A 27,472-nucleotide genomic window follows, 5' to 3' on the forward strand; every position below is an offset into this window, starting at 1 on the left:
CCTGTGTAGTTCAGTTGGAGGTGATGCTGTACGGGTTTCACATTGAAGTGGGTACACAAACTGGAGTGAAATGGCTAAACTTGTTTTGTGTCAGCCACCAAATAACCATCAACTTGGCCTCCTAGATAAAGCCAGTCTGGAATAAAGCATTTTTGTGTGATCCGCCAAAAAAAGAATTCTGTCCTTTTTAATGACCCAGTCTCCTGAACGTCATCCAGCTCCACTTTCAAAAAAAAAAAAAAAGAAAGAGACCAAGAGCTTTAATGCCTTCTGAAGGCATATGTCAGCTCAAGACTATTTAATAAACTCTTTTGAAGTCTTCATTCTTAACCTACCTCATGGCATTGTGTCAGAAAGCAACACCATTGAGTCTGAGTACTAGGCAAATGTTCCAGAATAATTTAATTTGTAGGAGACATGTCTGGGAGGTAGTACACTTACCTCCATGGAAGTACTGCATTGAAAGCGTTGTCCAGTGTGAGAGGCCAAGTACCTATCCAGCCTTGACTGCACTTGGGTGAAAGCTCTCCTGCCAGTTTTTCCCTTCTGCTTTCAAGACCATGCGCACAACCTGCTGTTTCCCAGCCACTTTGTCCTGCCTTTTAGCCAGAATACCTCTATGAAAGACCTTCCTGCTAGAACTCCTTTGGTAGACAGCAAAGGAAAGCTGAGCGGTGACAAATACTGGCAAGCAGAGCTAGTTTAACTGGTCAGGCACTTTTTTTGCTGCTGTACCAGGCTTTAATTATCTGAAAACATCAAATCATTGTAAGCAGTGCAGAGGATTGAGGAAATAGATGTCTGACTCCAGTGTTTCCAGGGTATAGCCCTGGAACTACTTTTCAAGAGCAAATATTAATTTCAGCTGGAAGGGAATCTGGTGATGAAGGTAAAAGACTGTTCTGTTTTCTGCTCTTTTCGTGAAAAATAATCTTGTGGTTCTAAACGCTAAGGAGAATAGCATTGATCTCGGTTGCACATGTTTTCCATCGATTGGTTGGTAGAAAAAAATAGACTGTATGTTGGTATGTGCCTCCTTAAAAAACGAGTATGTTATAAAATGAGTGTACATAGTTCTATGTATAGCATCAGGATGGTTTTTCTAGCAACTTACCTATTCATCAAGTGTAAATAGATGGCTGTTCACTTCAGCGAGTGCTTTAGGAATCAGTGAGTAAACTCTCTGTGGAATAAAACCCAGGCAGTTTGCGAACAGCCTGAGCTTCCAGCTACTGGCTGAACTGAAGAATCTGCAGTGTGAAATGCACTGCGAAAACATTTTTGCCAGTGAAATGTGTGTTGTCCTGGTGGGAAGAAGGGTACCGAGAAATTGCTTCTTGGCAGTTCAGAGAGTGTAGGTGTCCGGTCCCCACACAGTTTGCTAGAGATGCTTGCAAAGCTCTGCCTGCTGTGAAATAGATTTTGCTGTTTAGGTACTTGAAAACTCCTAGGTGTTTTATGCTGTAACACCAAATGTTCCACATAACCTGCCACGTGCCTGTATATCAAAATATAGAAAACTAAATCTTGTGCTTTAAATGTGTATACTGTATACACCAAAGCACTGGGAAGTGTCGCCAAGTTCAGGAGGATCAAGGAAAGATGCAGAAGACAAGTTGGAGGCTTGAATGTCAGCATTCATATGTTGTTTTATGTTGTCTTACTGCAGGTGTCTGAAAACAATACCTGAAGTTATAGAAAGCAATAGATTAAAATTGTATTCTGTGGAAATGTGACTGTGGGTGTGTTTCCACTAAAACCAGTTGAACATTTTGAGATTGTAAGAGCTGGTGTCAGTTAAGGAGAAAAATGAATTTGTGGTGAAAGACTTGGAGTCAGGAGAATGAGGCTTGTTCCTGGCTCTGCAATGCATTTCCCATGTGACTATGAAAGTCACAAAATCCTTGTGTTGCAGTTTCCTATTCTTAGTGCGGGGATAGTAGCCTTTTTAGAGGCACAGTAACATCTTTACAATTAATTAAGCATTAATACCTTACATCCAAGATCTCTGGTGGAAATTCTGGCACTGTGATCTGAAGACAGTTGCCAAAGTCAGCACAGCCTTTTAGCTATCCTGAAGAGCTTACTTAATTTTAGTTGTTTTGAGAAGCATGTTTGGTTTTTTTTTTTTTAAAAAAAAGCTGGGGGGATGCACACGTTCTTCCCAACGTTACAGTGACCTTGACTGTAAATGATAGTGCCTTCTGAGGTGGGTTTGAGGCGCTAGTTCAGCCTCAGCTCCTTTTTGATCTACTTATAAAGAACATTTAAGACCTAAAGATACTTGTAAATGAGTTTGTTTACAATTCAGCTATGTTGTTCTTTTTCTGTGCTGGATCTATTTCCTTGGTGCTTTAAAGGACTTTATTGTACAGTACAGTTGTCACTGAGGATGGGAAATGTCACTTGGAGTAGAAATTGATACACATAAAATGACTGTGTTCATGTAGATTTACTTGAGTGCCATCTCCTGCTTCTGACCTGTCACTTAATTTGGACCAGTCCTAACCTGTGTAGGTGGGTTACCACCAGCACATACTCATTACAGCTGTCATGTGGCTGTTACCAGAGGGAGGTAAGTGTCTCCTGCAGAAGAGAGGAGAGAATTCCTAGTCTTTTCTTTTCACCCTTTCTTTTCCTCTTGCCTCATTACTCCCCCTTTCCCTTGCTCTGTGCCTGTCATGTCATGCACTGTTGGGGATAAGGATGAGATGATTTTAATTTGGGTGGGCTGCTTTGTCTAGACTAGATACTTGTGGAAGTAGCTGTCTAAATTCTAGGATTCAGCACGCCTAACGTTTCAGCTTTATGCTCTGTTCCTGTATCCTTATAATCTATTTGACATGAAATACTTACAGGCATAGGAAGCTAGGTTTCCCATCTGCCAAATAAGATTGAACTTGCTATAGCCATACTTACCTATTTACTAAGAAGGGTTGCATTTCTTGAGGGTCTGTAAAGCATTTAAAGGTCATTGAACTAAAGACCATATAAATGCAGCTGTTGCCAAGATGAATTAACTTGTGCTGCAGGAACAATGAATCCATTTAGGACCTCTAAAATGAAGATTTTTGTTACAAATTTTGAATCACAGAAAATACTGGTATGGGGTGGGGAAAAATGCAGAGGTTCAAGAGGGAGACATGGAGTTTTCTCCCAACTTGATTTCTTAATTTTTTTTGCCTCTCTGCTTGCAGATTCTCACAAACACAAAGATAAACACAAAGACCGAGAACACCGGCACAAAGAGCACAAGAAGGACAAGGAAAAAGACCGGGAAAAGTCCAAGCACAGTAATAGGTGAGGAAAAAGTCGGTGAAGTCCTCATAGGCTAAAACACTGTTGCACATGCAGTCTTACAAGAATTACTCTGATAATATATGAGGACAGAATTGCTACATTTTGAGTGTGATTTATATGAGTGTAGGTGCTTTAAGCCTAACTTCCATCATTGCATGCATTTCCATACGGGTAGCTGAAGTAGTGTGTCTTGCAAATGTGATATGTCTTAAAGATTAATGTAGCTTAGTGTTATTAAAGGCATTGAAAACTAGTTTAACCCCATCTTCATGAAGATTGATCAATTTTGTTCATAATCTTGTTTGTGTGTGGTTCCAATTGTTTGTCAGAATGTGGAGCACTCTTGAGTGTTGGTATAAACCCCAGTGTTTTAGCATAGATGAACCTGTGGCTACTCAGCCTCCTAATAATTAGAAGTGTCTGGAAAGATGGTCCCCAGAGTGATGGTGATGTCCTTGGCCTGCTACCACAGTGGCTGAATATCTCAACATGTGAGGCAGTGTTACGAACTGCTGCTGGGTTATATCATGAATTTGAAAGGATTGCATACTGTCTTGTCTGATGTGATTGATACACTACCCTGCCACTGTATGGGGAAGGTGTTTCATGCCAGTCACCTGCTGTATCATCACACCGAACATAAACACTTACTTACTCTGTGATGACCTGTGGCTCTTGAGGTGGCGGTGAATTCCATGGTCCGGTTGAAACCCTAGCCTAGGCGGTGAACTGCAAGAACCAGGATGTGCAGGTCTGTCCGTGGTGATTTGGTATGTCGGAGCACAGGGCAAGTACGTTGCACACAGGATGTTGCTCAGAAAAGCTTTCCTCGTTGTAACTCCTGACATGCAAGGGCCACGGAGCCTGCATTGACAATGCAACTTGCAAAAAACAGTCCCTGGAGGGCAAGTTTCTGTTGTGACATTTGGTGAATGGCAGACAGTGTTTATGCTCTGGCCAAGTCAGTGTTACTAACTAATTGCTGTGCAACTGTGATAACACAATCTAAAAATGAATAAAAAAGCTTGTGTTAACAATGATTTCTATTAAAAAGAAGCACGGAAAGGAGGAGAGAGTCTGTGCTGAGCAGTGGGTTTGTTTTATTGGGGTCGCGCTTTATTTGAGTTTTCTGTGACCTTTTGAGAAGTTACACAACCTTACTATTCCATAGTATGTTTCTTCTTTTTTTTTTTTTTGAAAGTAAATGGTTGACGGGGGCGGGGCAAAAATCTAGGCCAAATAACTTGCAGCATTTACTGGCTTCCACAGCAAAGATGGAATGCTTTGGACCCATTGTTTGCACTCTTCTTTACTCACATATCTATATTGCCTTGATTTCTGATTTTCATTTTTCTGATCTTCAAGCACCCCAAAATTGACTGTCTCGCATTTCCAGATGTTCATTGCTTCACTTGAAAAACCATTCTCCTGCAATCTTAGCAAAGTACATCCTTTTGTAAGGAGTAATGTAAGCACATACCTTTAAATTTCCAGAATTCATTAATGATTTGCCCTTATTTGTGTAGGAGTTGGAAACAGTCAGCGTATTTTTAACTGAAGAACTAATTATGGCTTATAACTCGAAGCTGCATGCTACTGATTGTGTAAACAATAAATACCAAAACAGTTGAAATGAGATAAGAATGGCTAATGTGTTTTGTGAGGTATAGCTTGTGAGATGATATGTAATCATGTTTTATCTTGAAGTAATTCCTCCTCCCTACAGTGTTACCTTGAAATCCCCGTGAGGAAGGCATCATGTTTTCTAGGCATTGTGCCTAAAGCTTCCAGTCACTTTCATTTATCTGTTAAGTGTTCATTTGTCCTGTGAGCACAATGTACTGCATCTCTGAATCCCATAATAGGGTACACCTGTGTGGATGGCATGACTGAGTGTGTGCATGTGCAGGAGTTTTTTTTCAAGGTGTGTTTTGGGGAGAGATTACATACTATTGCTTTGCCCCTCAGGTCCCTACACAAGGTGGGACTTCACTTCCCCAGGCGGCGTGCACAGCTTGCAAAAGTTTTCTGTAATGTGTTTTCTGACTTTCCAAACTGCTACCTTAAAAATGAATCTACTATAGGGCTGAATCATGAGATCCAGTCTTGAAGGTGGTACTGAGGGAAGATAATGTATATGGACACGCGTGCGGTGCTCTGGTTGGATTGCTCCTTCAGGAATGCTCTAAAATCTTCACTGCCCCGTTCACGCTCAGTCATGCACAGGGTACGTGGCTGCTTGTTGTGTAAAGTCAGCTGACTTCTAACAAAAACTTTTTAGAAATAACTGACCTCATAATTGAAATTTAAGCATTTCTTCCCCAAATCCTTTGATTCAGCTGTCATCCATGTAATTCCATAAATATTAGTTGTGTCTGTGAGGATTAGATTTTTAGGTGACCATTGTCTTGTGAGGGATATAGCCCAGCAGCTCACAACACGGGGGTGGAGATAGAGGGAAGATGTGTGGTGAGCAGGGAATTGCTTAGAGGGGAGCTGCTGGAAGGAGCTGAATGGAGCACGTGCTTGTGGCCGGGCGACTGCCAAGTGTTCACATGGAAGGCATGAATCCAAGGATGGCAGAGGCCAGAGTGGTGAGTTATGGGACAGGATGGGGAAGGGCTGAAGCAAGCTGAGTTTCAGTTCGGGCTCCATTACTACAGTCACTGTACCAAAATACTTTCCTGGACAGAGCCAAGATGAACAGAGAAGTCTGAATTTTAGGGTGGCCTGTGTGACTGTTCAGTGTCCATCACTATCGTACTGCTAAGCAGATGGGTTGCACTGAGGAGGGGAAGGGGGCATTTGATCACTTTGCCATTTTTTAATAGCTTTTAATTTTGCCAGCAGTGGGGGGGGGGGGAAATTGCTTTGTGGGGAAATACTGGAGAATTGTCCTCTTTCAAAAGGGCTCTTAGCTGGGATACAAGAAGACCCAAAGCAAAATTGTTCTTGGGAGAAGAAGTGAGGGCTCTGTGATTGCCCACGCTTCATTAGTTTCGAAAATCTTGGCTTAGGCCTTTGTGATAGAGCCACCCGAAGGGCTGGTTCTAGGTCCAGTTTATTTTGATACTTGGTTGTCATGGCCGTCACTCCTGAAAAAGATTCCTCATGCAGATGTGTATATGCAAATGGAGACGTGCATCATCAGCTGCGCCTACTAAACAGGGATACTATTTTTTCAACCCATCTACTGCTTAGGTAAAGGGTTTTCTTGGCACTGAGCTAGTAAGTGTCCATCTTCCCTGGTGTCAGCCAGTTGTACCTGCAAGCTAACTGAAAGGTGTTGCATTTTTAGATTTTTAGTAAATAGGTTCAAACCCCATGGAAACCCTTCACCTGGAAGATTTTCAGACAGGTTTGAAAATTCTGTTTCTAAGTTCTTCAAGTGTGTAGCTAGGAGAGTTTTTCTCAGTGACACATCGATTTTGGCAACAAAATCATGTACTCATGGATCTGTTTTCATGATGCTCTCTCCATAGCACGAGTTTCTTTCGAAAAGCAGTTACTTCTCACCTGTTGTTCAAATGGCACCTTCACCTCGAAGGGGCACCTTAAGTGTGTTTATTTTTTGGATAATATCTGCTAGGTAGCGTACTACTGACAGCAACTGGTCATCAGCAAGTTGGCAGTGCTTGTCTTTTTGTAAAAGAAAATGCCTCTTTAAGTTTGACAGCTCTTTTAAGCCCTTTGCAGCGAGATAAGTGGTGAACCTCTATGCGATACAAAAGATTTTCTTGGTCGCTCCCCATCTCATTACAACTTGTTGTAAAGACTCTACTGGGTCAAAGGTCTTGTTTTTATAAACAAAGGTGACGAAGTACCCCTTCCAAAACCCAGCCCCACAGCAGTGCCACCATGTTACTGTCCTTCCACTGTGAACATCCAGCACCTCCCATCTGCAGCAAAAACATCAGCTGAACCCAACTGCAGGGGACCGCAGCAGACCTCTGAGAGCCTCTGCCCTGCTAAGGATTGTGACAGCCGTTTTGATAGGGGATATTTCTTCACAGAAGAATTTTGAAGGAAAAAAACCTGCCTGTTTGTATTGAAGTTTCTCCTTTGACAATGAAAAACAAATGAAAAATAGCCATTACTCCATTAGAAATTAAACAAAAAAATTCCAAGATAAGAAGAATGTGGGATTTTCCAATGGTTTTTACCTGTATGGGGAATTTTTAAAGCACTTGATAAAAGCCTGTCATCTGTTGCTAAAATACAAAATGAATCCTTTAGAATAAAGTTTATCTTAGATTAATAGAATTGCTTCAGAAAATCCATTCTGTATTTTAGAAAAGCTGCTGTGTTATTGCAAAAGATGTGCTGGATCTTTGATAATTCTCAAAGAGGTTGAATGGTGCTTGAGCAGAAATCCAAGCCATTGTTGTTGGTGAAACTTGGGTTTGTACCTCCGTGGCGTTTTATACAGAGTGTGCGAAGAGTCCCCTAATTGCATTCTGAGAAGTACAGTACTGCATCGGACATTGTACACAGTTAAGAGCATTGTCTGGTTGTGTTTGAAGCAGATCGTTTTTATGTCTGTAATAGTTTGACAATTTCATTTCCTGCCCTGTACTTAAAAAACGCTTTTAAAATAAAACCTTCATCAAGAAGGCAGAAGAACTCCAATGCAGGAGAATAAATGTTTCCTGTATCCAGACTTTGAAGGATCTAAACTGCCAAGATAAGACTCAGAAATACCTCAGATAGATAATTTTGATTTCCTATGGCAGAAGTGTGTGGAGTGGTATGTAGAACTTCTTAATTTTGCTTCTTGCTTTCCTCCTCTCCCACTCACAAGATGACACTTCTGTATCTTAACCACTCATTTACAGCTGTAGTAAACTGGGAGAGAACATTTGTATGCCTCAGATCTTCTCCGTCACCCCTCAAGGAAAGAAAATGCAAAGCCCACTTAAGAAAAATCCATATCAAAGAATAAATCCACATCACTATCAAGCAATCTCTATCAAGCAAACTGTTTTCTTTTGCTCCTTTTCTCAACCCTGTGCTTCCCAATCTCCAGAAGAAAATCTAATAAACACCCATTAAATATAAATGTCAGTGGTTAAAAAATAAAATTAAACAAATCTGATGTGGCAATAGGTTTCTGATCTGTGGGAGAGGAGCGTTTCAAACAAGTAGACCCTATGAAATAATGGGTCCTTTGAAGACAAGACTTTTTACTGCAAACACTTCTAAACCAATCTCTAACAAGTGTCTTTCTGCCAGATGTCTTGGGCTTTGTGCATGGAGTGTAGGCTGCCAGTAGACTGAAGAGTGCAGAAATGGCTGTGACAGGGAATGGGAGTAAAGAGGCTGCTCTTGCAGCACTGATCTGTGTTGTCAATGTGACAAGCATCTGAGCCGCAGGAAGAAAAATCTTCTGTCAGATTGCATATTTCCTCCGTTTACTAAAGCTCTTGTGATCACAGCTTGAGATGAACAGAAGCGTGGAATGCATAAGGGATTCATAGACCTGATCTTCACTGGCACCTTCTAAGTTTTATGGTTTTGCTAGGAAAAACACAGATTCCAGGCGTTTGCTAATCGTGAATGAAGATAAATTTCAGTTCAGACTTCTTGCACACCTCCTGTCATTTATTACGTGAAGCCGAACTGCTAAGAATTGTGCGCATTGGGGGCAGGAAGAGGCAGGGATATCTGATGTAGGGGAAAAAGCAATTTTAAAAAAAGATTTCAGCACCCCCTGTTCCCTAGCGTGGGTGGTTTTGTTTTTATTCCCTATTTGCACAATTCACCTTGATCAGCTTTCTAATGTGACCACTGCCTTCCTGTAGTAAATGTTTTTGCTTTTCATTTAGTAGTATACCTGATTCTTGGACATCTATGGAGAGTGCATGCTAAGCCTGATCCTCATCTCAATGTGCGAATATTGTTCTACTTTCTAATATTTTTATCAGCTGTTGATTAGTGCAGCTTTTTATCTTGTTCCTCTTGCTGAAGGCTTGATCTATTATCTGTGAAAACTGGTGAAAAGACTCCTTTCAACTCTGGGAAAAGCAGTTTCAGGGTTTTTTTATTGTATTGCCGAAATCCCAGCAGAACTACTGGGGCTCACGTGTTCATTCCCTGTAATACCATATGATAACCCTCTAACAGTGAGCATAAAATACTGCAAGCCAGCTGAAAACTTGTCCTTTGCTGGTGTGCCTTCTGTTTCTGAAATGCTCCCTGCACAGTCAGCCGTTCCTTGGTATGTGTTAGTCTGAATATGATCACAGTTTTTCCATTAATATTGTATTACGTCAAACGAGATATGGGCTGCGTAACCTATGCTCTGTCCCTGTTGTGTTTTTAGATTTCACTAAAATCATAGCTCCCTGTTATTTTATGCTTCAGTTGCATTGTAGCAGCTCCCGAGTAGGCAAGCAAAGCTCCTCTTGCAGCAGGCTCTGGTGCTTGCTAGTAGCAGATTCCCAGTCACGAGATAATTACAGCTGAGAATATGGGAGAGAGGAAATAAGAGACACTTTAGATAAAGCATCCTTCCCAGCTTGTGATTTTGAAGCTGGGATGGAAAGGGCCTGGGAAGGAATTATTAACGTACATAAATGGCACCTGAAGAATGCAGTGTTAAATTACTGCAAAGCTGTTGTAGTTTGAAGGAGGAAGCTGTGATCTGCACATCTGCCATTCTTTGGAAACACTTTCCACTTGTGACTTTCCCATGTGATCGTAGCCTGAGCAGCTGCTGCCAGGTGCCTGTTCTCCCTTCCTCTCCCTCTCTTCCCTCCTGTCCGCACTGGGAAATACAGCCATGCTTTCAAGGGAAATGGCTTCTTCTGTTGCATTTACTGCTTTGCGTGCCTCAGCCTGAGCTCTCCGAGGCCTTCAGATGTCCTTGTTCAGAGTGAAACTCTAAATGAAAGACAGTAAGCAAGCTAGCAAAAAGGCTGTAGTGCTTTAGGAGATGCATTTCTACTCATCTGGCCTTTGTCTGAACTAAGCCAGTACCATGATACGTCTCTAGATGATGTAATCCCTGGTTCTGCTGGTATTAATATGGTGTCCTATTGTACTTTATTACCTTTAAAAAAAAAAAACACCACCAACGGTGCAGGTTGTCAGCACTAAGAGCACCTTCAGAGGTGTAAAACTGAGTGCCGTTGCAGTGGTTCAACTGTAATGGTTTGGGTGAAAAGGAAGATCTTATTTTGTCAGCAAAGCTGGGTATTTCTAAAACTGATTGTGAACAACTGTTTATGGTCCAATTGTCCGCTTTTCAGGCTAACTTGCACTGAAGCTTCCCTCTATCTTGAGGGGGTTTTGCTGTCCTACTTCAGTGACTTCAAGCTGGCTTGTTGGCGGAGGGGTATGTGCAGCAAAGGTAGCGAAGGATCCACAGTGCTGTGAGACACGAATTCAGGATAAAATTATCTGGGTGCATGCAGTTTTGAGACCTTTTTGTTTGGTTGTGTTTGGTTTCTTTAAACAGAAGTGATTTTTTTTTCAGTTTTGAATCGGCCAGGAAGACAGACTTCTGATCTTTAAATTGTTCCCAGTCCTTCCTAATCATAGCTTTGGGGTTGTCTGGAAATAGCTTTTTGATAGAAGGCTGAAACCTCTTCTTCAGGGTAAGGATGGCATCCTGTTGCCTTCTCTTTTCTTTTGAGATTAGCGTGGTGGTTAAATTGTGTTCCCCTGGAGGCTCGCATAAGTATCTTAGCCAAATGAAAGACCAAAGCTTCTCAGCTTGCTGACTGAAGTTAATATCTGTGCAACTTGCTTTGCTTTTGGAGCAAAAAAAAGTTACTCTTCTCAGGATTGTTGCTTGAGGCCTTTGTTATCAGTGCGTTTCCAAATGAACTCTTCTGAGAGATGCAGATTTCAGGCCCTCCTAGGGAAGAGGGGCACATGAATTCATCATTGCACATGTCAGAAAATTTTGGACTGAGTTGTTGAAGTCAGAGCTGTGGTCCAGTGTCTAGAAACACGCAGGGCTGAAAGAGTCTACTTACAAATGAGGGAAAGACATTTATGCTTTTGGTTTTTTACATTGGAGCAAGTAGCATGTGAAATCAGATTTTTTTTATCTGAGGAATTTCTTCCAGTCACATACCAGGAGCAGCAGCAAGCAGGACCTCAGGGCCTAGCCACCAATACTGTTGTTTTGAAAATGAAGCTGCAGAGTGAAACTGGAGACAGAGTTTCCTTGGGTTATCTGAGCCCACATTGCTTTGGTGAGAAATCTTACTGCTCACTGCCGAGCAAAGGGGAAGGGATAGTCTTGTGATTAAAAAATAAAAATAAAAAACCCAACAACTAGGACTGAGTCAGGAATCCAGACTTCTTGATTCTGACTCCGGTGCTGAAAAATCTTAGCTTTAGATTAGATTGCATAACAGCTTTTCAATGGTGGTCACTCACTCTCTTTTGAGGGGCACTTTTTTTATTCCAGCTGTAGTCTGTAAGCATTCAACTGACATAAAAATTGTCACTGCTTCTCTAGGCCAATGGGGTTTTCTGCCTTTTTCAGTATTAGCTTTGCAGATGTAGATTGTCATCTATTAATTTGCTTTTAGTCATGTTTTGTGTACATCCCAGGGCTCTATTACTCACATACTGAAAGCTAGTGCTTTTGGCTGCTAGCAAGAATGAGTATGGTGCCTTTGAAAACTTAAAACTTTTTTCTTTTTTTTTTTGCTATTCCAAACTCCCAAGCAACGCACACTGCCATCAACTTTACCTTAGAGAACTAACTCCATCGATGGCAGTGTGTAGCATCCTTTGAAGATGCAAATTTTTGTCTGAGTAAAGCATGTTATTTCAGGTAGGATTTAAATACCAAATAAAAACAAGAAAGAGTCAGAAAATAGAAACAAGCAGACTTGCAGAGAACAAAATGGGTCTGAGCCTTTCATGTTTGTTCATTACAGTTTTTCCTGTATGATGATACACCTTAGTAATTGTAAAACTTAAATCTTTGGCAGATAGCGTACAGATAACAATACAAGATACCAGATCAGAATTTCCAGACCTTCCTGAGTTTAAAAATGATTTAATAACATGTGTGGGGTTTGTGCTTTCAGACAGTCAATGAATCTAGTTGGAGCAAAGGAAAATGAAATAGGTGTCTTGCATCTGAGATACTGATGAATAAACAGAGTACGGAAACTGGGATGTCAAATCCGAGCAAGAGTAGCAGGCATCTCGTGGATTTCCGAGATCCAGTGTCAGGATGTTCTGTGTATGTACTTGCATGTCCTGATCACACAGTGTACATAACACGATCTGCTGGGTAAGAATAGTCTGCAGTTGTTGAATCTTCACTCACAGGCAACATGTGGTGCTGTGTGTCTATCTACAAGAATTTCTAGAGTGCCAGTTGCCTTTTAATATTTAGATACTACTTTACAGTTTTATATGTAGTAGAAAGAGGTTGCTAGAGAGTTAAAATGGAACTGGTTTCTCTTCCTGCTGATCTCTTTTAATGCGACACAGTACGTGAATATAGTGATTTCCTTCAGAGATGGATTTTCATGCTTTAGCTGCTTGTGCTTGGAAGGCCAGTGTGTATTTATTGGTGTGTGTGCTACTCAGCTTGAATAATTTAGACCTTTTGCAGGTTCAGGTCCATTCGTGCTAGTGTTACGTGAGGCTCTGAAACTTTCCACGTTGGACTTTACTCTGCAGTTCTACAGCTCAGTGTGGATTGGCATATTTGTGACTGTGGTTGCCTTCCTCTTAATCACATGCAAGCTTTATGGGTGCTGGTTAATGTGCTGCTTGTTTTCTGTAGCTATCAAACATCCAACCCTTTTGCAGCCTGTTTTTTATGATAGAAAGAAGACTTGACGTCTATACAGTTTTTAAAAATCACGCTCTTACCTGGCATTCAAGGCTTGCTGATTTTCAGGGGTATGTTCTTCCAAATCGGTTTGGGCTTGCACTTGAGTGTTGAAATAACTGAAATAAGGAAGCTGCCTATTTCTACTAAAGCTTTGCATTGCATTGCATGGTCCTAAAGAGAAGCAGAAGTGATGGGAGTCAAGTGCTGAGGAAGGAGGAGCGTGAACTGCCAGCGTGAGAAGGCAGCTTGCTTGGTGCCTAACCATGCCCAGTAGAAGAGAGCCCGATTTCCACTGTGCCTTTGGGTTGCTTAAGCCTAGGGTGACCTCAGGGAGTCCACACAACCTTATAAATGTGTATTGAGGGCCTGTTGAATTGACAGGCTTGCTGCTTGTTTTCCACAACAGTGCTGCTAATCCTCTTGGCCAGTTCTTGCAGTTTCTATTGTGAGTCTCCTGAGAGCATTTCCTCACTTTCTGGCTCCGAGGGACAAGTCATTCCATGAGAAAACTCATTTTCATTTGAAAACAGCCATGTGTCTTTCTGGTTGATAAGAAAAACTTGAAAATGTGATCCAAATTTACCCAAATGTCTCAGAAATCAGAAGGGGGTAGAAATGGAATTAAAAAAGGTTGATTTTCTTCTCCTTGGGGGCATTTTTTCCTCTGTTCTGACTAAAGAATTTTGGGTATTTAAACTCTCAGTACTGTTATCTGTAGCACAAGACTCTGAGCAGTAGCAGAACAGATTCTCGCTTGGAAACACCTTTGGTGAGTTCCCGTCCTGCGTGGCAGGGTCGTCTCAGCCGAGCAGAGCTGGGCTGGCCACGGTGGTGAGGCACAGTTGATGAAACAGCTCCAACGGAGGACTGCAGCATTATTCCTGCCTTTTCTGTTTGACTTTGCATAAACACAAGGACATCGCATATCCTGTTTGCTCTGGTTTTCCCATCTGTTTGGGAATAATAGAGATCAGCGGTTTTCTCTTTAAGTTCCAGAGATGAGAGCTGCTACAATGACAAACTGTTGTCTGAGCAAAAGCTGACATGGGCATTGATGGGACTGGTGGCTTTATTCCAGTGACCTTTTACATGGACTAGGAAAAAGAGGAAAAGCACAGACAGTGGGAATTCGACCTAAAGTGTTGAGCTTTAAGTGTAGCAGCTGTGGATTTCCTCAGCAATCCAGGCTGACGGGGGTTTTCCTGAAGTGGAGTGCTCGGCGGCTGTGGTTTTGTGGTATTTTCCCCTCCTGTTCCTCTTCCTCCGGAGGAGAATGGATGATGTGACAGGAGACTGTGGTGGATCTTCCTGTTAAGGTGATCCCTTATTTTGTAGGGTTTGTAATCATCAAAACCTGTGACTCTTTACCACTGGAAGTTGTCTGTATTAGTCAAATCTCATCGAGTTCCCCTCTGCAAACATACTCTTTTGTCTTGCAGTGAGCACAAAGATTCCTCGGAAAAGAAACACAAAGACAAGGAGAAAACCAAACACAAAGATGGCAGCTCAGAGAAACACAAAGACAAACACAAAGATAAAGACAAGGAGAAGAGAAAGGAAGAGAAGGTAGGTGTCTCCTGCGGGAGAGACAAGAGGGTGGTTCTGGTTTATACTGCTGAATGGTACAAACTCAGTGGATTAGATGTAGCTTATAATTCCAAGTTTTTATCAACCTGGAGAGAATTATCCCAATGCTAACCCAGGGATTTGGTTTGTGGAGTGCTAGATATGAACTTGTAAGGGCTTTATCTGCAGGTATTGTGAATGGAAAGAGTTCTACAGTGGAGCTGTGTCCACTGGCTCCACATTTTTTCCCCTGTCACTTTTCACTTTGCCAGGCTTAGATTCAGAGACAAGAGAAAAATCCGTTGGTTCACATTCATTCCCTGCAAGGACAAACTATACGCTTAATTCCAATCTGTTGAAGAAATTGGAGGGCCAGAAGATACTGAATTGACTAGGTCTTACAGAAAATGTTGCCTTTTTGATGTGTCATGTAGGTCACTAAGGGGATGAAGATATAGTCACAGTGCTCTTTTGTTCCTTCCGCAAGTGAAATATCCTGCCTGTGTTGCATGTTGAAAAAACATAAGGTGCTCTGGGCAGTGCTAATCAGCTCCTACTTTTCATGTTTTTCAGATGAAATCATCTTCTGGTGATATAAAAATAAAGAAGGAAAAGGAAAATGGTTTCTCCAGGTAAGAAATCAGGTCCATGATCTGGAAAAAGTAGCAGTTTGACTTTTCTTAGGTGCTCAGTGTTTGACTCCTCTCCCCTGGTCTTGGGGAAAAATGGAATGCTTTTGATCCCCTCAGATTATATGTTCTTCTCAATTACGGGAATTGGTGATTGATCTACTTACCTAGTAACTGGAGATGGGAGCTGTTGAATACCTGGTATCTGCCTGCACGTGCTGGGTTTGTCCAAGTATTAAATAGTTGAATTCTACCGAGGACAGATTTAACTATGGAAACAGTGGTAGCTGGAGTTGAAAGAACCTGTGTTGTAAAATTGGTACTTGAACCCTGCAGGCAGTCTTCTGGAGACAGGGCCTCGTAAAGACAGTCCAGATTGCCTCTGAGTGTCTCTTCTGTAGGTGACTACAGCCTAAAGCCTTTGCAGAGTGACGAGTAAGGAGGGTGCTTGTATAAAATTAGAAGTACCTTCAGAAAATGCCTAGATGTCCTACTCTACTAAATTCCTGCTAATAATAGAGCCTCCTGAACTTAGGCATTGTATCAGTCATCACTAAGTAGTCTTATTAAAAACCTGAAGTGAGCAATTGATAGAGTACTTTTTCTTAATAGTTAACTGACTAAGATCTCTTGTGACTTGTTTAAATCCAGCCATCGGTTATTTTTAAGGCGGTAAATCCAGTCCACTAACTTATGAGAGGTCTGTGGTATGGTGGATGCATGTGTTCATATCTGTTAGTCAAGAAAAGTTTTCAATCATGTGTCCAGTTTTATGAATCCACTTTAAAAAAAAAAAACAAAACAAATAAAAAAAACACCCACCAAAATCCTTCCATTCTCACCATGTTCTGTGGATGCAGAGGGATTGGGAGAAGACACCTGTCTAGTCCGTGCTTGTTAGTTATTCTTTGCATATTTTGAATGTGCCCTCTTGACATGAGTTCCTTCATCTGTTTCATTTTCTTACTCTTATTTAAAAATGCAAACTAAGTAGTTATGCTTGGCACAGGGAAGAGGCGCCCTCTCCAGGCCCTTTTGGGGATACTCTGGAAATAGAAAGCAATGACATTTGGTGTTTCATGGTGTAGGAGATGGTTAATAATAACTCTTTCTAGCCTCTACTATTCAGCAGAATTGCATGCATGTGCTAATCTCACCAGGGACGTTGGGTGTTCTCATATCAAGGTAACTGGGTCCTCATTAGGTCCAAGAGCGGTTTTTTGTGTGTTTGAGAAAAGCCTGAAGGAGCCATCACAATTGTGCCTTCTTCAGAGCCAAAAGCTGGCTAAGAGTAAAGTAATTAGTTTCTTTTTTTTCCTGCTGAAATGTTCTTTTACAAATTCACCAGACGAAAATGTCCTCACTCAGATGGTTTTGATTTTCTTCCTTAAGACTTGGTAGGATGAGCAATGTTACAGTCTTGGGAACAATGCAAGTCAAGGTTCAGCACGGTCATACAGCTCCTTTCTTTTAATATAATCACACTTTATTGCCCACTATTACAAAATGTTGCGAAATATTGCAGTGTTAAAATAGACTAGATAAAATTCCTAGCAGATTAATAAACAGTAGTTCTAGATTTCTGCCTGGAAGGGAGAATAAATTAAATCGGACAAATACCTCTTTCTGCAGATGTTTTGCAACTGTCTACATACTGCAGACTTGTGTCTTAGTTAATCGTAGCCGATGCCACAGAAATGGCTTCTTACAGCAGCACGTATCTCTTTCCCGAGTTGCATCTGCTAGCACTGCAGTGGCTTCACAGCTGTGAAAGAGCAAACTACCTTGTTCTGCTTCATGGACACATTACCAGCTAAAATAAGACTCTAGAATGTCTCTTGCTGACTGTGATCTACAAAACAGAATGCTGCTTTTTTTCTCTCACTGCATCCAGTTGCAAAAACCTCATATTGACTTGGAAACTGAGTCAATTTGATATAGAAATTGCTGATTGAATATGAATAGGAAAGCCCAAGATGGCACTGTTACTCTTTCTACCTGAGTGGAGCAGCGCTAAGTGCTTCAAAATGTAATTTTGGACTCTTTGAGACATCTTTTTCTTTATGAAGATAGGTGAAATGCTTCTGTGAAATCTAGAAATAATGAGTTTGTTTAAAGCAATAGTCTTTCTTGCACTCATACTCTTTTTTTTTCTTATTACTGGTGTCTTGGGACATTATGACTGAAAACGTTGAGCCTAATTTAATATTTGTGGTCTGTTGAAAGGGACAGGATTGTTTGCTTCCCGCAGTTTGGATAGTGAAAAGAGACTGATCAGTTTAACTTTGCCAAATCTTTGTTTCCTTTTCTGGTTTTCACATGCCTCAATATTTAGTTGGCAAAAGATTCTGGGGAATAGCTTTCAAATCTTTGTTTAGTTGATAATCTTTTTCTCTCTTCTCAGGCTCAATAAGGATATTGAGTTGAAACTAAATAACGTCTGCTATTTGACTGCGCACATGCATGCATTTTAGTTTTGTTTTAAGTATATTTGAAAGTGCTGGAAGCTACAATTGTTTTTACTCAACACCTCAAAGAAACACAATGAAATCTAAACAGTTGAAATTTATATTTATGTTGCTTGAGAAATGGCAAATACGTAGATGCTGAAAGACTCTCTCCTTACGCTGTCTGTGGATGTTCAGAGAATGACACACCTCAGGTCTTTGGGGTCTTAAGATGACAACACATCCAGGACTGGAAGACATGCCCGTTTTGCAGATGATAATCTCTTAAAACTGAGTTGTTGCTGGTTTCCAAGAAACTTCCTCTTTGAAGTCAGAACCACCTTTCTTTGCTTCTTTTTGTAGTCCACCACGTATTAAAGATGAACCAGATGATGATGGGTTTTATGCGTTTCCTAAAGAGGACTCCAAACCCCTGAAGAGACCTCGAGAAGATGATGAGTAAGTGGTGTGGGTGCTGGTGACTTGGATGTTTGCTGTTAGTTTTAAAAAGATAATGTTGAAGGAGCAGGTGGGATTTCAGGTCGTCAGCACAAACTCATTCAGATGGGTGTCTGGAGGTCTGAGTCTCCTTATGCTGTTACAAGTTCTCTGAGCAGGGCAAGGATAGTATTTATGGTGTCCAAGGCAAAATACCATTACCTGCTGCTGTGAAATGTTGCAGTGCTAGTAAATAAAAAGGAGAAAACCCGGAAGGTAGGTAGAGAAAAGACACAGATGAAGATTGTAAAACATAAATCTGAGCAAGTGAGGTATTAATGCTAGCTAAGTGGCTGCAGTGGTTTCTGTTGCGTGAGGAAATGACTGCACAAGAGGAAGAAGATGCATTGCCAGCCTGTTTGGGGGTGGGGGGGAGGTTTGCTTGCGCTGCTTGGCATGATTTGCCTAGAGTCTACATGTATCGTGGGTTACGCTGAGGATTTTTGTCTCTAAATCAAAAGAAAAATACACATGATGTTTGCCTGATGTAATAACCTACCCAGTAAAATAAAAGCCCATTACATCACACTGTGCTCTGTCACCATCTGTGTGCATCCAGCTCTTTAGGTAGCGTGACCTTATTAGCAGTCTGGAGTTAAAGGGTTGGAAGCGTTTAACCATAGTGGCATTCTGTTCCTACGTGGTATTTCTCAGTTTCCAAGAGAGATGGGTGTGACATCTTTTCTTTTGTGTAATCATTTGCTGCCTTCTGTTAAGTTTTTGTGACCTCCCATCTCATGTCTGCAGTGGAAAGATTAAGAATTTGCCAGTAGTCAATTCTGTTATTGTTTGATCTAGTGGGAGACACAAATAGTGAGCCTTGTGGGCAGATCGCAGACTGATGACTGGAAAAGGAGTTGGGGGTAGGACATGCCACTAAGCTTTTGCCCATTTATCCCATCCCATGTAATCCTGGGTGGCTACTAATGCTTTTGAATTGATTCTTCATCAAGGAAGATTTTTGCTTCAGCAGTCTGAAACTTGCGGAGAGGTAGTCACAGTAACAGCTTATGGGTTGTAGGGTTTTGTAGGCTGTTTTGCTGGGTAGGGATTATTGAGTCTTCTGAGAGAGGGGGGCATAAAATTATATTCTTTAGAAATTAAATGTGCCAGAAATATTCTGAACTTGTGTGCACAAACTTTGCATATGTATGACTTCTCTTTACTTTTTGTGCTGGAAAATTGATTATTTTCATCAGCTAGTCTTTTTGTTCTTACAGTGCTGAGTACAAACCCAAGAAAATCAAAACAGAAGACATCAAGAAAGCAAAGAAAAGGAAACCAGAGGAAGAAGAGGTAATGTGAAAGACGAGTTTGTTTATACAATCAAGAAAAGCAAGGCTGACAATTTGGTGTTGAATTAGGTAGAGCAGGGGGAATCTGATTCAAGGGTAAGGAGGCAGGGGCCAGTCTGGGAGAAAGCTGCGTGTGGTAGATCACCACCTATGGTGCAGGTTAACTTACCTGATCCATAATGTATAAAAAGTCAGGAAAACTTTTTCTCCTACTCTTAAAACAGCGGATGGAGAAGATGCCTCCAGGATGTGAACTTCCAGCCTGTTCCTTGCAATTCACAGTCCTTCTGTTAAGTAGCTTGCAGAGGGTAGAGGAGCCTTACTAACAACATCTGGTAATTGCACAGATGATGTAGCACGGTTCAGAAGCAGAGGAGATGAAACCGAGATTAGCTGGTAGAAAGACGCTTAAAGCTTTTAGATGGAGCCTAGGGTGGAAATTTCTTTGGAGAGGGACTTGGCAAAGAGAGGTTAGCCATAATTTGAGACTAATGAACTACACTCCACAGCTAGCAAAGATACCCTTGTGAGGCACATGTTGCAAGCACCTCCTGGCAACATGGTTAATTCTTCCCTTCAATGAAAGTGTCTCTATAGTGAGCATATACCATACATTCCCAGAAGCCACCTCAATGGTGTAAGTGTGCTCTGTAGCATTTGCCAGGCTAGGTACACTAGCGCAGGCCAAGGAGGGTGTTTCTATAACTAAGCAATCACGTTACTATGGCCCAGACTTGCTGCTTATCAGGTGAGGCAGAATAACTGGCTGTGTGTGCACTTAGCATGTCCCAAGTGTAAAGTAAAAGAATTTGGCTGAAAACATAAATGGGACCATCAGCAGACTTTGACTTAATAGGATGATCTAAGAGTGCATTTATGTAGTGACGCTACAGGAATTCAGTTGTTTGTGGTCAAACTTATATACCCCAAGAGGCAGTCCTTTAGTTTTAAAACATCTTTTTGGGGAGGGGGGAAATACAGTAGCTTGTTCTAACAGGTTCTTACTCATTTTGCAGGACAGCAAAGCAAAGAAAGCTAAGAGCAAAGATAAGAAAGTCCCTGAAGCGGACAAGAGAAAGAAGCCGAAAAAAGAGGAGGAGCAAAAATGGAAATGGTAACTATATATCAATGATGTAGGCTACCCTCTGCACCTGGATTTTCCCTGTTACCTCCCATGCTGACTGAGTAAGCGCATCTGGCTTTCTCTTTCGTTGATTCATGAGGATTTGTTCTGAGTAATTGGCTTACTTTCTGGTAAGCTCTAAATAAATATCTCATTCGCTATGTTCATCCTCTGAAGTAGAAGTGAAATACCTTTTCTGATATAGTTAAAACAAGAAATGAGTTTTTTGTGGGGTTGTTTCCTCCCCACCCCCCATCTGTAGAATGTAGAGGCTACCTATAATGATGAGATGTCGGTATTCTTGTGCCCAGAACCTGCTCCTTGCTGACAGTCTTCAGAGCAATATGAAAACTTGTAGGCTTGGGGGTGTCAGCAGGGATATATAAATGTGTGCAGGTGTATTAACTAGTATTCTAGTAGATCTTATCTGTGTTATATAGTGGGTACAACATGAGTGGCTGTCCACCTTTTTATTTTAGCTGGATGTCAACTGTGTACCCCTCAAAACTGCTCTTGCCTCTGGCACAAAAATGAAAGTTGGTCAAGCGACCAGTTAAGCCTGGGCTGTTTGGAAAATTAATTGTGAAAATAAGTTTTGAATGGAAGGCACTTTTGTCTTGCCCAGGATCTTAAAGTAACATCGCTGAGCAACTGAAGTTGTACTTTCACTCACTCTTAAATATTTTTAGAACCTTTTTTAAATAAATCTGAACTTTGTGGTTCATTTGGAAGACAGGCCTGTGCTGCCTCAGTAATGCTCTGTGTAAGAAACCTGCTGGATTTTTTTTTTAAACTATCCATAGTAATTTAAGCTATTGTTATTGCTAAATTTGAGGAGCTATTACTTATGTGTTTGAAGTTTGAGTCTTAGTATTTCCCTCAGTTTAATGCTTATGTAGTTTTCAAAAACGTGTGTTTTCTGCACTCCTGTAGTCTCCTATAATGTATTTTTATGACCTTTTGGGAATGATGTTTCCATGTGCATTTTCTTTTCTCAGATCATTTGGCTATTTTTAATAGATCTGTAGTATTGGGGAATGCTTTTGCAATCTTCTTCAATCCTTTCAGGTTCAGTCTTTTACCCCTTTATTGTCACTCTAACTGATTCACCTTTAAAAAGAAAAATTCTTCTGTAGTGTTTATAGTCTTTGCTTATTTGTCTTTGATTGTCACAGCTTCCTCAAACATCAGCACTTGCATATTTTTTTCATTCTTGTATACTCTCTTAGAAATTTGGTTTTCAGGCCCCTCCCCAAAACTGTCCTGATTTTTTTTTTTCTGAGCAATCCACTTTTTTCTCGATCCCTTTGACAGCATATTTTTAATGTGCTTTGACATTAACAAACTACAGGGACATGAAGCAATAGGAAGCTACAGAAGGTCTCTTTAAGCCCTAATGATCTGTTGTCTTTTAGCTTTGTTTCAGCTGCCCTTGCTGGTTCTGCCTAACTTAATATTCTGTTATCACAGCTTCCTTTTATTGTAGTCTGTATCCTTCAACAGCAAACCTTTACTGTTTGTAAAGCTGTACAGGAGAGCTGTACTGTTCTCCCCTCACCTGCCCTGGCAGCACAGTCCCAGGTAGCTGTGTTAAGCTCTGCGATTTGTGCTTACTGCTGAGGAAAAGTGCCTTTGAAAGCATATTTTGCAAAACTTGGCAATAGGTAACTGCATCCTTCTGCTGATGTTCCTGTCGTCCATCTGCAGCTTTGTATAGCGTGTCTTTGCTGGACAGGGTTTCATCTGCACTTGTGTCTCTTAAGGGCATTTTATGTTCCATCTGAGTCGATTTTCTGAACGTCTGAGATCTTTTTTTGGCTGCTTCCTCAAGCGCTTGCTGCCTTGAGCGTTTTCATCCTCACTTATGTGAATACTTGATGCTAGACATTCCCAAGGCATCGGACTCGTTCATCACCATGTGGAGCTCCTCTAGAGGTCATTTTCACACCCTGTCAGCGTGTGAATATGTGATCCAGAAGTATACCTTATGAGCACTTCTCCCACCTTGTGTTACAGCAAGTTCATTTCCTTGAAATAACATATCCCTGAGGTATATTCTGTTTTTTTTTCCTAAGAATCTTCTCTATTTTCATGCCACTTGAAAAACCCTCCCCAACTCTACCTTCCTGAGCCACCCTGGCATTCTTAGGGAGGTTTGATATGAGATTTAATCAAGGAACCTATATGACTGATGAGCACAGTTTCTGCTGAAATCAGTAAGGCAGCTTTCCTAATAGGCAGCATTCTCCTTACTCCCACAAAGTCATTTGTAGAACGTTGCTTTAGGACCAGGAGCTACCTTGGGCAGTGTAGTGCTGTAGTGCTTTTTTTGTGTAAAACCAAATGAGGATGAAAAATTGGCTAACCTCAGGAGGCTCACTTTTACCTTTTGTCTTAACGCTTATGTACAAGGTTTAGGAAGGTGGAGGTGGGATTGGGAATGGTTTGTGATCTTTTTGTGGCAAACTTTCTGGTAGCTTTGGGCTTTGAAACCACCCCATGGATCCCGTGTTTTCCTTGTAGCCCTCCCAAAAGGCACAATGTTCTTCAGCTATCTGTTTAAACTACTACCTTTCTAGTACTCCGTTTGCATGTGTCGTTTATAAAAGAACAGGAATGGGTAGAGGAACAGAATTTCTCAACAAGTAAATACCAGGGTGATATACCTTAAAAAGCCACTGCTGAAAAGCAAGAATGACAAACCTATCCTGTAAAGTAGTAGCTACTGTGAATGATCCCCTCATTTTTTCTTATCGAAATAAAAATACTCATTGTCAGAGAGGATAGCCTTTTTCTGGCTGCGAGGAGAGATGAATGGTTTAGATTTATTTTGTTGGAAGGAGCTTCTGAGTGGAAGAACCTAGGCCTATGTTTGACAAAATATTTAGATTTCTAGCTTCTAATTAATTTAAAAAACAATCATTAGGAATGTAAATATTTGGGATCTAGACTTCAAATGTCAGTATTAGTTACTTATATCAACATAGTTTACGCAAGCCTTCTTCCCAGCCAAGGACTGAAATCTGACATGCAGGTTTTGTGCTGATAGGGACTGTGCACTTTGCTGTTAAAGATGTCACTGTGCTTCTCATGAGGAAAAATCAGGTCTAGTGCTGTGGTCAAAGATGGGGCCTTTCTAACTATAGCAAAGCACTGTGTCCAATACAATTATTGTTGTTTCTAAATTACTGATGTACAGGCACCAGTGAAGCATTTGAGTGTCTTCTAGCAGAAGCTCTTTCCTCTATACAGTGCTTGTCTTCTGTACAGTGACCCTGTTACCTCATTAGGGATGAAGTGATCTGTATTTGTGCATTACAGTTCCTGAGATGCGTGCAGTACATGCACGTCTTTTCTTGGCTGCTTTTGCACCCCGAATGGGACTACTCCATAGGGCTGACACCAGAGGGAAGCTTAAACATTTTTTTTATTGTCATGGCTGCTCAACAAAGTTGTCTGGGCAATTCAAAGACCGAGTGCTGTGACAGGTTAATGGTCTTCCAGTTGATTAATCACTAAGGTAAAATAGGCCTTCTCAGCAGGGAATCCTATGCCAGCAGCATGTAGCAGTAATGTTCTGGTAATCATGAAAGAGGTGTTGCGGGGAGGGGAGCAGTGTGTAATCAGTGGCTTGGGCACAGGGTACTGGGAACTGGGGCGAGGATACTGGCCTGGCAGGACCCCTTTTCTCTGTAGATGAATTGCTGACCCTGTGAGTTCGTTCAGCTGGAATGTGGGATCGGTGGCGCCTGCCTTGCTGTGTTGTGATACCTAATGCATCATTTGCAAAACATTTTTATAGAGGTGCTTTAAAGCAAGTTTGCAGTTTTCCTGTGCTACTCTGTTTTTCTTCAAGTATGCTTTTTTTGCCCAAGGAATTGGAATGAATTTAAAATGACAGAGCAGGTTTCAGTCTTTCTTGTCCGAGCAGGTTTGTTCTCATTTAGGTCATAAATGAACATCTGTTTCTTTATCTCTGCTCTTAATGGCATACTTGTCCACATCTGAAAGCAGCTGCGTAATATACTACAATTATTTGGCTTTGCTGAGCAGGCATCCTGGACCTGCTGTTAGATCACAGCTGACTCTAATTTGGCATGATCCTAGCTGCTTTACAAGACTGAATTCTTCATTTTCTTAAGTTCTAAGCTCTTTCAGCTGTGTGATTTTGTGAAAAGAGCAGCAAGTGGGATGTGAGGACTATGGTGTCATCAGATAACCTGCGAGCCAAGGTGTTCTGTTCATGGACATGGCTGTGCTTTTTGGGGGGGGAAGGAAGAAAAAGAAAAAAAAAGAAAAAGGAAAAAAAAAAAGGAAATAAATGCTGACAGTGCATTGAATATTTGTACTTGGTCTGTGCCTGGCAAAGCAATGATTGCTTGCAGATTTTCTTTAGCATACTCTTATACCCACATAGTAATAAAATGAAGATTAGGAGCTTAAAATTGTATTGGTTCATATCTCTCTCTTGAAGGTGGGAAGAAGAGCGCTACCCTGAAGGCATTAAATGGAAGTTCCTAGAGCACAAAGGTCCTGTATTTGCTCCACCATATGAACCTCTGCCTGAAAATGTCAAGTTTTATTATGATGGTGAGTTAATCTGTGTTTCCACTTGCTGGGAAGAGAAATAAACATTCTCAGGGTATTGTGGTGTTCTTCCGGGGACTGAAGAGATGAGGAGGTGGTTTTGTTTTAATGGTTAGCTTAAAAGAAGTTCCTCAATGGGTGAGTGAAGGAATGATCTGTAGAAGTAAAGGAACAGGCTGCTGAATTCTGCTAACCTAGTTGACATGGAGATGAACTTGTTCACTCTGTTGTGGTGGTAAATCTCTCAGGTTACTTAACAGTATGAGAGTGTCTTGTGCCTGAGAATAGCCGTGTATAACCAGTAGAGTACATAATTGTAACTGCTTCATCACTGGTCACCTTCAGGCTTGCTCTGTTACCTTATGAATTGCAACTTCCATCATCTGTGATGAAATTCATGATCATTTGGTGGCTTGAGTGGCATAAAAGACAATTGAACTTTGATACAGATTATTAGGATCTTGTAGGAATGCATGGGATGACCCTGGCCTCAAGGACACACCTGTGGTGTAAGTCATTGTCCCACTCACTAACCATTGTGTGTGGTAGAACTAATTGATGTGGGATTCTAATATGCTGGGCTGACTGGTTGGTAGAGGCTCATGTGGAAGGGATTATATGATGTGATGCCTGCTGGAGACCAGACTTGATGACCCGTGTGTTTCCTTTTAGTCCTGTGATCATGTTAAATGAAGGGTCAAATTGAGCCAGGATTGAATTAAGTAGCAAGCATTTGAATGGATGAAAACGTAATTTTTGGTGAAGGGGACACCTGCGCATGGAACTCTTCCAGGAGCAACGTGCTGTTTTCATGTGATGTGACACTGTTTTTAAATACTGAGAAATCGGTGGCAGTCATTTTCAGCAACAATGTAGTGAAATAAACATACTGCATCCTATTAAAGGCGGTCTCCAAGCAAGTAGCACAGTGATCGGGGATGTCTACAGACTTCTTTCTTAGGGTTTGATAAGAACTTTATACAAAGTTGGAAATTTGTTTCCTCTGTTGAAGAATGTATGATGTCTCTCCTGCTGTCTAGAGAAGGGGAGAGGCAAATTGCAGTGTAGCTATCCCTTTGGCGCAGGCAGCAATAAGCTCCTCTTCGATCTAGCCATCTATTTCACGAAACCTCTAGGAAGTGCAGGGATTTTTGCAACCTCTGCTTCTGTCATGGCAGAAATTCATCAATAGGCTCAACAATTATGAGGTGGGCAGGGAGGTCTGGCAAAAAAAGCAATCACATAAGTCTTCCTTGAGAAACTAGGCAAAAAATCAGATGTCTGATTTACACAGCAGCTGCTGAGAGCCGCTGTCTGTGCTCACAAGGCATTGTCTAATTTCAAGATTATCCTAGGATGATTTGTGAAGTCCAATAATCATGCTGTGGCTGGCCAGCCAGCTGCCAGGCTGCAGGCTCTTGCTGGAGGAATCTGTCCCTTGCCTAGTGATTCCATTGCGGTGAGACTGCCGGTTCTGTCTAACATAATGACTGCTGGACCTATTGTTAGAGCTTACAATACCAGACTCTGTGACGGAGCTTGAAATGCCAAAACCATCTTTTAGAGCTTGACTATATATTTGGGTGACTGGGGTCAACAAGCTACTGCTTGTACCCTAAAGGTGGCTTGAACTTGGGTGTTTTTCTGTAGGTGGGGCAAGGTAGGAGAGTAGATGGTGTCAGTTGTGTTTCAGGCTCTTCTGCTCGTTATGTCCCCTGGTTGCTCTCTGTTTTGCACTTTTTAAGTCAGGTAACTAATATTCACGGCTCTGGAATAAATCTTTTTTATCTTTTCCAGCCCTGTCACTGAAAGCCTTTTCAAACCTTTGTAAAAAAGAGGAAATTGAGTCCAATGAAATATATTCTAAAGTGATTAGATAAAGGTGACTGAGCCTTTAGCAATTTGGGAAAAATATCAGTCATTTTAGCCCCATAACGTGTTACTAACTTGATAGTCTTTTTCAAGCTAGACTTGCAGCCTGGAGAAACCGTTTCCCTTGCTGTCTCTCCCTTCCCCCATTTCCTGTTATAAGCAAACAAATGCTGTATTTTAGGTTGCAGCTTAAAAAATTGGCAGAGTTGCTGTTGGTTTAATTTAATTGTGGAATATTCTCAGATCATTGGGAGGACCTTTTGCTAAGTCGAGGGTTTATAGATCTTAAAGCTTTATAGCTGACTCGCATGCTTTAATTTTGGAGATGATGCAACTTTTAA

At 41.2% G+C, this 27,472-nt stretch overlaps 1 protein-coding gene across 1 annotated transcript in view; it reads left to right on the forward strand.

Annotated features, from left to right (window-relative positions):
* TOP1 (DNA topoisomerase I) overlaps positions 1–27,472 on the forward strand; it is a 69,040-nt gene that overhangs the window by 27,323 nt on the left and 14,245 nt on the right. The window contains exons 3-9 of the mRNA XM_075166349.1: positions 3,198–3,300; positions 14,554–14,680; positions 15,254–15,312; positions 18,120–18,215; positions 19,475–19,550; positions 20,566–20,663; positions 25,147–25,262. Of these exons, the coding sequence (XP_075022450.1) occupies positions 3,198–3,300; positions 14,554–14,680; positions 15,254–15,312; positions 18,120–18,215; positions 19,475–19,550; positions 20,566–20,663; positions 25,147–25,262 (675 nt within the window). The remainder of the gene's footprint in view (positions 1–3,197; positions 3,301–14,553; positions 14,681–15,253; positions 15,313–18,119; positions 18,216–19,474; positions 19,551–20,565; positions 20,664–25,146; positions 25,263–27,472) is intronic.

This window comes from Calonectris borealis, chromosome 17 (genome assembly GCF_964195595.1).
Source record: "Calonectris borealis chromosome 17, bCalBor7.hap1.2, whole genome shotgun sequence".
Classification (NCBI taxonomy): Eukaryota; Metazoa; Chordata; class Aves; order Procellariiformes; family Procellariidae; genus Calonectris; species Calonectris borealis.